General features: G+C 37.5%; 1 protein-coding gene and 1 long non-coding RNA gene across 3 annotated transcripts; one reads left to right on the top strand and one right to left on the bottom strand.

The window, feature by feature from the left end:
* Window positions 1-876: 876 nt before the first annotated feature.
* Window positions 877-3,692, top strand: LOC110728003. 2 transcript variants are annotated; one of them, XR_002512623.1, is made up of 4 exons: window positions 877-985; window positions 1,074-1,190; window positions 2,009-2,110; window positions 3,501-3,692. It is a non-coding gene; the product is annotated as an uncharacterized LOC110728003 (long non-coding RNA). The 2 variants fall into 2 exon arrangements; XR_002512622.1 differs by lacking the exon at window positions 877-985 and having other exon boundaries at window positions 992-1,190.
* A 1,230-nt stretch (window positions 3,693-4,922) lies between these two features.
* Window positions 4,923-5,595, bottom strand: LOC110727776. Its single transcript, XM_021907351.1, has 2 exons — window positions 5,303-5,595; window positions 4,923-5,168 (listed from the first exon to the last, which is right to left on the bottom strand). The coding sequence occupies exons 1-2, from the start codon at window positions 5,545-5,547 to the stop codon at window positions 5,039-5,041; spliced, it is 375 nt and encodes a 124-aa protein (XP_021763043.1). The 5' UTR covers window positions 5,548-5,595; the 3' UTR covers window positions 4,923-5,038.
* Between the last annotated feature and the right edge of the window lie 6,067 nt (window positions 5,596-11,662).

Here is an 11,662-nt window from a genome sequence, read left to right as displayed (position 1 = left end):
GGCAGTGACGAAGTCACGCCACACCATCTTCCTTTTAATCAAACTATTGCTTTATTCATTCTATTATTCGTAGCCTTCGAAACACATATTTTACAACAGGAATAACTATCGTGTTTATGATTATTTAAAAAGTATTACTATGACGTTGTGCAACCCGTCTATAAGAAAGGCCTTGACACTCACTACAAGTAAACAATGAAATTGCGACGGAAAAAGTTCGTCGTAACATATGTCAATTCCGTCGGAAAGTAGGGTTCCGACGGAATTCCGTCGTAACGGGTCGTCGAAAAACCCTTTGTAGGAAAATGACCATCTTCCGACGGAATTTCCGTCGTAAACCTTTCTTCCGACGGAATTTACGACAGAAATAATATCGTCGGACTTGAACTTGGCCTTTATGGATGATCCGTCGCAAGATTCCGGCGGCAACATATCCGTCGTAACCTATAATTTACGACGGAATTTTCTGTCGCAAACTATAATTTACGACGGAAAATTCCCTCGCAAACTATAATTTACGACGGAAAAAAGTGTCGCAACCTATAATTTACGACGACATTTTCTGTCGTAAATTATAATTTGCGACGGAAAATTCTGTCGGAAATATATAAGTTGCGACGGAATTTTCCGTCGTAAATTATAGGTTGCGACGGAAATTTCCGTCGCAAGTTATACTTTGCGACAGAAAATTCCGTCGCAAATTATAAATTACGACAGAAAATTCCGTCGTAAATTATAGGTTGCGACGCTTTTTCCGTCGTAAATTTTAGTTCCAGCCCGAAACAAATTTCTGTAAAAATATGCATTTTCAAACCTGATTTTTTTTTATGATAAATCGACAAAAAAAAGAACTAAACATTGAGTCCTGAAATTGTTGTTTTAAAAAATTTAATTACCGACCTACGAAATTATATTTATTTACATATATATATAATAATTATGTCCTAGTACAAAAGATAGTCCACATTTTGGTATCTTCACGGAGGTATGTGCTCTTCGCCTCTTCGATTTGAAATATAGGGTTTCTGATTTTTATTTAACTTTTTTTTTTGTGATTTTTATGTTGCGATGAGGTCGATGAACATGGTGAACATGTTGTTCTCGAGTCCGCCAAGGTTATGATGGTTACGGTGGTCGCGATCCATCTCTCTATCTCTTCTCGAGTCCTCTGCTTTAGATCTTGGTTATTGGTATGTATTTACTTTCCTTTTTTTGATTGTTCATTAGATTTATTTTTTAATTGCTAGGGTTTTTGTTGTCTGTAAATGCTTGTTTAATTTTCTTAGTGATGGATATTTGGTTGCATGAATGTAAGGGTTTGCGTGATTGTATTGTGTATAATGTTGGAGGTGATTACTGCACAAAATTTGGCTGCCCAGATTGATGTTTGTTTGATGGCTACTGTTTATACTAATAAAAACAACATTAATCGGTGTAAAATTAGGGTATTATTTGATTGTGGTTGTTTTGGATGTAATAATGATGATGATTTTGCTACTTGATACTCTGATCAAGTTGAAAAAAGAATGTGAGGTAAGGATTGTTTTTACATTTTAAAGATATAGCACTATATGATAAGATCTAGGAAAATTCAAAATGTTTTGGTGTGATTGAACATGAGTTGAGATTAGGGATTTTGAAAAGCTGTAATTAAACTTGACATTTAAATAACAAAAACTGATGCGTGAATGTATATTGAGGGAGTTACCTTTGCTAAGTTTAATTTACGATAGATTGATTTTCAGTGAAATTGGTTTTTATTTGATGAAGCAGAAAAATGTGAAGCTATTTTTAATACTGCTATAGCTTAAATCAGTTCAATTCTGTGCTAGTTGCTGTACCCGAGCTGAAACTCAGGTGTCTTAGAAGCAGGACTCCTGTGATTGTTAATTTCTGATAAAAAAGAAATGCTTGGTGTTGTCTTGTGTTTTCTTTTGAATGTAATGTGTTTAATTTACTAATTTTTTTGAGTTGATTTATATTCATCAACTTTTGTGTTTCATTGCAGTGATATGGATTCAACAATGCTGGCTTGCATTGCGTTCTCCTGCCCCAATCTGGAAACCATGGAGATCTCTATGTCAGAGTCATCAATTAACCGTATATCTGGGTATATAAACCCTTTTCCTGTTTGATTTAGTCCATTTTGGTCTAAAAAATTGTTGTATAGGAAACCATGTTAGTTTAACTTTTCAGTTTGTGGCTCTAGTATCACTTGTTTGTGAAATGAGTTCCCCATTTTGCTCTCTATATCTTTGTGATATTGGATGATTGAACATTAGAAGATGAATTTGAATACTTGACATCTTAATTTAGGAAATTGTGCAAATATGTTTTAAAAGGATAGATGAGTTCAAACTCTTCTAGTAGACAGGAAACTTATGTAATGCAGTGAACTCTTTATGTGGCTCTCTATTTGAAATGACTTTGCAAGGCTGATTATTGTTTGTGGTGGTCTGAGCAACTTAACTGGTAGTTGATAGCTTACTCTCAGGCAGGCTAGCTGCTAACTCATTGTTTAAATGTTGAGAGGATTTTATGTATTGGAATCCATTTACTTGTTGGTTTGGCTTTAGTACTTTTTTCTTTCACTGGATAATTCTTGCCAAATTTCCGCAGAAATGTATTAAATTGAGCCAAGTTTTACTCCTAGGAATGTCTAACCCTTCTCTGTGGTTTTATTTTCTTGAATTAAAGCTGAACTGAAATTCTGTAATTGATTTCCTGTCTATGATTTTCTTGACTTTCTGTATTAACCCTGTTTCTGGTAGGCAGTCATCTAGAGATGTGTAAATTCGATGTATTCAGCGATGATAGGCACCCAACAGCCTTGCGTTGTTGGTCCAATAAACTTGTTACTATATATGTAAACTTATGCCTGATACTTTTGTAGTAAACTAATAATTTACCTGTGTTTTAAATAACCTTGCCTGTAATTTAATCATTACAAATTCTGTGCTTTAGATCTGCATTAGCCATTAGCTGAGAATTGAACTAATGAATTATTTTTGTTTTGGATATAATCTTTCACTGTGACTGGGAGAGAACCTGAGTAAATTAAATTAGCTATTGCTGTAGGAAAATTTCTCAACTCCTAAGGCTAGAGAAATCTTGTTGTTGATGAATTAAGGTTACAAATACCCCTACTGTTTTGATTGATGATGTTGCGGATTTGTCAATTGGGCTTAGCTTGCTGTATTGCTTTGCTTTGGTGTTAATTCTATGATTGTTGGGTTATTAATTCTATGATTGTGTTGAAGTGGGATTAATTTGCTTTGGTGTAATTTGAGTAGAAAGGAACTAATTTCAAAGTGGATTTTGAAATAGGTTTTGATTATATTGTTTGGGGGTGGTAATTTGAGTAGAAAGGGAGCCAATATCACATTGAATTGTTATGCTTGGTGTAATTTGGCTCTCTTGAAATTGAATTAGTATTGCTCTGCTTGTTGTCTTTGATTAATACACACATCGAGATCTCTTATCTTTGTTTGTTGATGCAGGTGGCTGTTGGAAGATGTTATCTATATGCAAGGCTGCTGCTGCCTCGCCAAGGCTCGCTGCTGCAGTTGCTGCCTCGCCACGTGTTACATTGGTGATTTTGTGTGACTTGTATTTAACAGTGACTTGTATTTTTTTTTTTTTTGGGACCAAAATTGTAATATTACAGCCTTATTTTAATGAAAATATGTAAGTTTATATATATGTTAGTGTTTATATATCAATTTAATTGAAAAAAATGCAAAAAAATATTTATTTATTTTTTATTTTTTTGGCCATTATTGGCACCGGTTTTGAACAGAACCGGTGACAAAAATCCCTTTAAAAAAAGCGGGAATGGGTTTTTTTTGCCACCGGTTAACCGGTGGCCATAATAAATATTACCACCGGTTAACCGGTGGCAATAATCATTTTTGCCATCGGTTTTGAACCGGTGGCCTTTCTTGAGGTTATTGCCACCCCCCAAATGACCACCGGTTCAAAACCGGTGGCTTAGGGGGGTTTTGAACCGGTGGCTAAGTGGTTTTTTCTTCTAGTGATGGCTAAAACCATGCCTATTTTCTATGTTTTTAAGCAAATGGACTCGTTCTTTCTTCTAACATTCCAATATCAATTGCTTTTAAGTGCCTAAGGATAGAAATTAAGAGAAATAAGCACATATGTCAAATATCGACCCTAACTAATCCAAAATCATCCAAATTTGGCCTATATGGCTAAAACCATGCCTATTTTCTATGTTTTCAATCAAATGGAAGGTTTCTTTCTTCTAACATTCCAGTATCACATACTTGTAGGTGCCTAAGGATAGAAATAAAGAAAAATAAGCACATAAGTCAATTTTCGACCCTAACTCATCCAAAATTATCCAAATAACCATATAATGAGTTCTACTTTGCTAATTTGCCATATATCAACTCATATAATAAGTTTTTACCGCAATCCTTTTTGCTTTGGTGTTGGCAGCCACTTGGCCTTTTCCAGGCACTTTCTTGAAGTGTGTCTTCAAGAAAAGATCATGGGCATTTGGTAATTGGCCTTGGTTTTTTGCAGCCTTTATATATACATGCAGAAAATCAATGAAAACATGTTAGCCCACCAAAATTTATTAATACACAAATGACTTAATTGTTACTGGACATATTTTAGGAACCTTACCATCCTTTTAGCATGTTGTACAGCTGACATTGAACCTTGAAAGTGGGTCGGTTCAACGACATTTTCCATGGATCCGCCTCTTTGGTTCTTCTTGTTTTGTTCCGACCGCTTCTTATAATCTGGATCAGTGGCAACAATTCGCATCATGCGTTCGTGAACATCCTTATTAAGCCATCTTGGTCTGCCACCATTCAGCCTGTGTGTGATATTGTAGAACGTGTCACGTAGGCGATTTGCAAACTTAGATTCGAAAGTGTCTTTCACTTGGTTGTTTAACTCAGGTGCCCACTTGAATTTTTTCTGCAAATCAAGAAAATGTCTTTATTACAAAATTCAACTCCATCAATATACTTTATAAAACATGTATTATGTTAGGTTAAAGTTATCATACGCTAAACAAGTTCCAAAAGTGCTCTCTCGAATCTTCATCAACCTCTCCATAATTCCTCCAAGGCTCAACATAATAGCCGGTTAGCGAGTCGGATAGCACATTCTTCACCGGGATATCATCAAACCTATAATAAAGGATAAACATTCATGTAAGTAGATAATCAACAAAAAGTGAACAAAACATGGTTAAAGTAATACAAATTCACTTTATCAAAGTAAATACAAATTTAAGGATATTTCATTACAAATACATACGCACCAAAGTGTGGAAGGGTCCAACTCCAGCAAGTCATTAGGATGCGGGTCTTGTAGCTCCTGTTCCTGTTGCTCCTGTTGCCCTTGTACATGCCTAGGAATCTGTCTCCGATTGACGATTTCTTGAGAGGCCCCCAAATCATGTGCCTCCTCTTCCTTCATTGACTCATCCTCGTCAGCCCGTAGAAACTGAGATTTTCCCTTAGTCTTTCTCCTCTTGGACGTTTCTCCTTTATTTCCTCCTCCCATGATGACCACCTGAAAAAGTTGTTAGTACCATGATCGCACATTGTAAATTCATAAATTAGATCCATAAGACATTAAAAGAATAAAATGAGACCAAAAATGAAATGCAATATTACAAGTCCGAGTAGTCATTAAAAACTAAACATTCGAAGACAATAGTTAAAGGAGTAACTACATATTCTCCTCTTCATTACTCTTATCACTACTACCACTATCATTATCACTATCATTATTACTATCACTAGTGTCATCTAAAAATACATCGATGTCCTCTTCTTCGTCACTATCACTGGAGCCAATGATTTCTTCTTCTTCTTCATCGCTTGAGATAACAAAGCCATCGTCATCATTATCATCACTATCAAGTTCATAGTCTGGAATGTCATTTGGTGGACAAAGCGTTTCATGTACTTGTGGTGAAGGACCCTGCAAAAACTCTAAATCCACCGGAGCATCAATCACCGACCTTGCTTGAATTCTAAATACAGCCCACCATTGAACCCGATCACGTTTAAGGCTAGGGTAAGATGCATAATACACTTGAGACACTTGGTAAGGGACAGGGTAAAGTCGTATCCCCTAATAAAAATTAATTACCTAAATCACTAACTAAGGTAGATAGGGAAGTAGGGTCGATCTCCACAGGGAAACAAGTCTTTTTACTCCTAATTAATTAATATAATCTAAATTATTTAAGTGACCAATATTTATAATTAAGCAATAAACTAGACTATTAAGGATAAGAGTAAGAAGAGAACAATATATAAAGGGATCTAGGGCATAGGTTCACCAATAAATAATATTCCAGGGTAAAACATAGTAATCAATCAATGACATTACATAAATAACATGATTAACAGGCTCTCGCAATTTATTAATCAGCATAGATCTAACAGGCTCTCGCAATTTCCTAGATCTAAGTTCTTATTGAAAATAGCCTTTAATATCAAATTAACATCTGCACGATTCATCAATTTAATATTGCTATACTTTTACAAGCCGCAATTGTAAAACATTAAAACAATCCAATAAGAAATTATCATGCAATACCAATAATCAATAATAGTCAATCATCAATGCATCAATTAACCAGATTGTAAAGGGCTCTCGCTACGTATTACAATCACACAATTAATTTACCGGTATTAAATCTCATCTCTCGAATCTTGACTTAACCATTTATAAATTAATTTGCCTGTTGAAGCTAGACCTAAACATTAATTCTCATCTCTCGATTCTTGAATCAATATTGTCAAACTCATGCATAAAATATAGGCCTAATCTAGTCACAGAGCATTAAATCTATCAATAGGAAATTAATCTAGCATTGATAATCAACAACAACAAATTACCCCTTCATATTATTTATGGATCCCCATAAACCCTAGAAATTAAACTACTCACACATATTAAAAACTAAACTAATCAAAGTAATAAAATAAATCATGATGAAAGGAATAGAATAAATAACTAAGATTAAAGGAAGAGAAATCGTTACCAAAATAAATCTGGAATTAATGAAAGAATTAAGAACAAAAGTTTAGATAGAGAGATTAAGAGAGAGAAAACTAAGTAGAGAGAGAAAATCTAAGAGAGAAGGAGATCAGGGAAGAAGAGGAGATCCATTAATCTTCCTAAAAACGTACTTAAAAACAAAACTAAAACAACTCCTAATTAGAAACTAATTGCTTCGACAAAAGAGCCTTTCCAGAAACACGCGCCCGATCGGGCGCGCCTTTTTTCTCGCACAGGTCTTCTCACAGCCGCGCCCGATCGAGCTAGCAGCTCACCCAATCGGGCGCGCCTTTGGCCATGCACCAGCACACTTGCGTGCCTTGCCCGATCGAGCTAAGCTGCCCGATCGGGCCCTTGCTTCACCTCGAGGCTCGGAGCTTCGATTGGGCTTATTTCTTTGGCCCAATCCGGATATCCACTTAGGGTCTTGATCACTCGGTCCATATACCTTGGTATCCCGATTACCGAGCCCTTAATCACCGGCTCTCACCGGTCTTGGGCTCCAAAAGTGGTCGTGTTTCTCCAATGCTCGTGATTGCTCCAAAATATCTCGGGAAAATACTCCAAAAGCATAAATCCCTGCAAAAGTCAACCAAATCTACGAAAACACTGGAAAACACCAATTAGTAATAAAAGTGGCTCTAAAGAGCCAAAAACACTACTAATTATGACCAAGGGACGGGGGTAAAATAGTATATAAAATGGACACATCAAACTCCCCCAAGCCAAACCTTTGCTTGTCTCTAAGCAAAGATCTCATCAATGAATCAATAAATATGCTTCACCCCAATAAGTAAAAATCAAGCACAAACGATCCAGGGTAAATCAAATAAACACGGTTCAGAGTCAACCAATCAAATCCATCCAATTACCTTTCTCCCCTAACAATTGTCAAACATAGCAAACCACAAGAGCATATAGAATTCAAGACTAGTGCTCACACACTCAACTCTCATTTATGTGGCGAGTAAAAGATGTACTCGATCGCTCTCCATCCAACCCCTTTATGTGAATAATGCCCTCCCATCTCACACTCTCATGTGTATAAAAACATTGAACGCTCATCCTACTAGTCGACTCGAAATATGTCAAATCATAACTTGCATTGAAAAACAACACTTTCACATTTACATAACTTCTATGCACAAGGTCGGAAGGTCTTTTAAGCTTGTAATGTAAGGCTAGGGTAAAGGTAGGATAAATCTGGGATTATGTGAGAGAAAAGCTATGCATTAAGGGAGCCAAATCCTAATAAACCCATGATAAAAAATAATGATCATACACATCTCCAACATAACCAACTCCAAACAACAATCCACCAAATATACTCCAAACAATATAAACAATCCCAACACTTACAATTTCACTCATAAAAATATGATAATATGGAACTTTGAGTGAAAGACAAACTTTGAACTCATTCTTTTTTTTTTTTTTTTCCTTTTTCAAACTTGAAATTTTTTTTCTTCTTTTTTTTTCTTTAGAACAACCTTCAAATAGAACATTTGAGCATTAATTTTTTTCTTTTGCTCTTTGTTTTTCCTTTTTAACTCATATTGGAATTTTTAACTTTGAAACACAACATCAATATTTTCCAATCAAAAATCAAAGAACAATCATTCTTCTTTTATTCCCACATTGTGCAAATAGAGTGCACACCACAACTCCCTCACCTCACCAACTAATAGCTCCCCCAAGCCAAGCTTGGGACTAGTAACTAATGGGGCTCAAATAGACTTGTAATGTGGCTAATATAACAATAAAAAGGGCACAAGCAACAACATGGGTAACAAGAAGGAGACGAATGTATCTAAATACTCTGAAGGCTACCTAAAAGAATGAACGCCTTCGTCCTCCTCATGTGCATAATAATAAGTCATGAAACACTACTCATAGTTGCAAATAAATACTCAAATTTATTGACATACCAGGAATTATGGAAGTATCTTCCTAACCAAATCAACTAGTCAAGCACTATATTCACAAGTAGTTGGACGAAATTGACGCATGTAAAGGAATCCAAACAATTAGACTTCAAATCATGACCAACAAATCCACAATATTCATCATCAAATACCAAGAATCAAAACAAATTTTCTCAAGTATGGGGCACAGGGAAGCATGATTTACAATTCATTGGAACGTATTTTTGAATTTTTTTTTTTCAATTTTTTTGTATTTTTCATTTATAAGAAAGCAATAAAAACTACACTAGAAAGCAAGTAAATAGAGAGAAAGGAAAGAGAGTTACCAAGCGAAAAATTACCCCCCCAAGCCAAATCAAGCAATGACTTGGGAGTGTAACCTACTCCTCATTCTCATCCATCCCCGAATAGCCACCACCACCATGGCTAGAACCGGCCCCTCCATGGCTCGAACCACCACCTCCATACCCCGAACCACCTGCAAAATAGTTAGGGTCTACATTCCCCCCAAGCCCACCAAAAGGAGCATCGGTCCCATATCCATGGACCGATGAATAGTACACATAGGTACTGTAGGCACTTGGGTCCGTGTATCCCCCTTGGGGGTATTGGAACCAATCGGGGACAAGTGATTCGGGGGGAATAGCCCCCCGACGGGCATAATCATCATACATGGGGTATAAGCCCCGCCCCAAGTTCCTCTCCACAACCCCAACCCTAGCATCTAGGGCTCCTACCCTAGTGTCCAAATTCCTAACCATACCCTCCATCCTCCCTTGCCCACTCTCTATCCGATCCAATTAACTCCTAAAAGTCGAGAAGTCATATGGGGCGTTAGGGTCGACGTTGTAGTTGGTTGAGGAAGTGGGATGTTATGTGTGTAGTGTTGGGGTGATGGTTGGTTGAAATGTTGTGGTGGTGAAGGAGATGCTTGGTGGTGTGGTTGGGCCTCCCCTTGGTCTCCTAATTCAAAGGTATAAGAGGGAAGACCCTTCCCAAATTTGGTCAAGGTCGGGTTAGGCAAGGTGAAAGCGTTGTCTTTCCTACCCGACTCCCTATGAATCACCCACCAAGTCTCACCCCCTATCACATTTATCCAATTAAGGCCTCCTAAGTAGGGTGCGTCCATTAAGGTTGGTTCGGCTACCTTACCATCATCGCTAGGGGTCCAACTAAGGTATTTGACCGCAATGTGGGTTACTAACCCACCAAATTAAATTGGGACCCTAGACCTACCCGATTCGGTCGCATTGGCCACCCTCTGGAAGTGTTGGGCCATCCTATGAACTATGTTAAGCTTGTCACTCTTAGGAATCATGTATGATCCTAATAGTTCTACTTCATCTCTCCTCACATTAGCCGGTTCATGCCTCCCAAAGATGGTGAGGCCAACAAACCGTTGCCAAAGTTTTGGCACGGGATGTTGAATCCAAGTGCCCTTGGCATGTTGGAGGTTCAAGTTAGGATTCCCTGTTAGAGCACGGTAGACAAAAGTAATGTTGGCTTGGGGTGGTTCAATTGGTCTATCGGCTTTCAATTCAAACAATTTTCCAAAATCTTTCAAGGACAATCTAATATCATTATTAAACAATCGAAATTGAACATGAGAGATCAAAGCATTTTATTTTATGACATTAAAACTAGAAATGAATTCTAAATTCAAATAATCATAAGTATCATAGTGTAAATTGAACAAACCACTCATGCCAATTCCTTTGAACAGTTTTTCAACATGTTTATCAATTCCTAGTCTAGAAAGCGTAGGATGATGAATAAAACGGGTAGGAATTACCTGCCGTGTGATGAGGTTGAGCATCCTTTGCTTTCGCTCTTGGGTGGTGATGACCACCCTCTCCATCCCCGGAATTTGCAACTGCGGGTCAATGCTGGGTGTTTGTTGCCTCGATCCTTCACCCATAACAGTTCTAGACCTCTTAAAAGCCATTTTAATGTGAAAATAGTAGGAATTGAAGCTTTCTCTCTCCTAGGGTTTGAGAAGAAATTGAGAGAAAGTGTTGAAAATTTAGTGTAGATTGTAGAGGAAGATGAGAGGAGTTGGAAAATGTAAGAATTTTTAAGTTTGGATGGAAGAATTGGAGGAGATCTTGGAATGAAGTGTGAGTTGAAAGTTTGAAAATGGAGGTTTTAGAGAGAGAAAGGGAAATGAAGAAGATGAAATAAGGAGAAAGTGAGGAAAGAAAGAAGTGAAAAGAAAATAAAGGGGGGACGGGCTGTAGGCGCGCCCGATCGGGCGAATGGGGAAATTTCCAGATTGTAAGTTGCGCGCCCGATCGGGCGCGAACACGAAAAAAAATTTCACCCTTTGCTCGCCCAATCGGGCGAGCTTTGCCCGATATTTCTTTCCTTCTCACTCGATTTGCGCCCGATCAGGCAAGCTTCGCCACGAAATCAGCTCTGCTTGCGCGTTCGATTGGGCAGATTCGCCCGACCGGGTGAAATTTTCTCCGTTTTTTGCCTCACTTGCGCGCCCGATCGGGCGAGCCTCGCCCGATCGGGCCCGTACCAAGCCCTGGAGTTTCTCCGATTTCTTTTCTTCTTCAATTTTTTTTCTAAGTCTTTTAACCTGTCAAATTCATACCTGTACAACAACACTAAAAAAAATGGTAAAATATCACTGTCCTCACCTCTCTAAAATAAAAACAAAAATAAGGGAAAGG

The sequence above is a fragment of the Chenopodium quinoa genome, unplaced genomic scaffold (assembly GCF_001683475.1).
Source record: "Chenopodium quinoa cultivar QQ74 unplaced genomic scaffold, ASM168347v1, whole genome shotgun sequence".
In the NCBI taxonomy this organism is placed as follows: Eukaryota; Viridiplantae; Streptophyta; class Magnoliopsida; order Caryophyllales; family Amaranthaceae; genus Chenopodium; species Chenopodium quinoa.
This window is presented reverse-complemented; position numbering and strand designations above follow the sequence as displayed.

Coding starts and splice junctions, on each gene's coding strand:
- LOC110727776 (XM_021907351.1), bottom strand. CDS start 5,547: ATGGGAGGAGGAAATAAAGGAGAAACGTCCAAGAGGAGAAAGACTAAG. Junction 5,169..5,302: donor TTGGACCCTTCCACACTTTG/GTGCGTATGTAT, acceptor CCTTTATTATAG/GTTTGATGATATCCCGGTGA.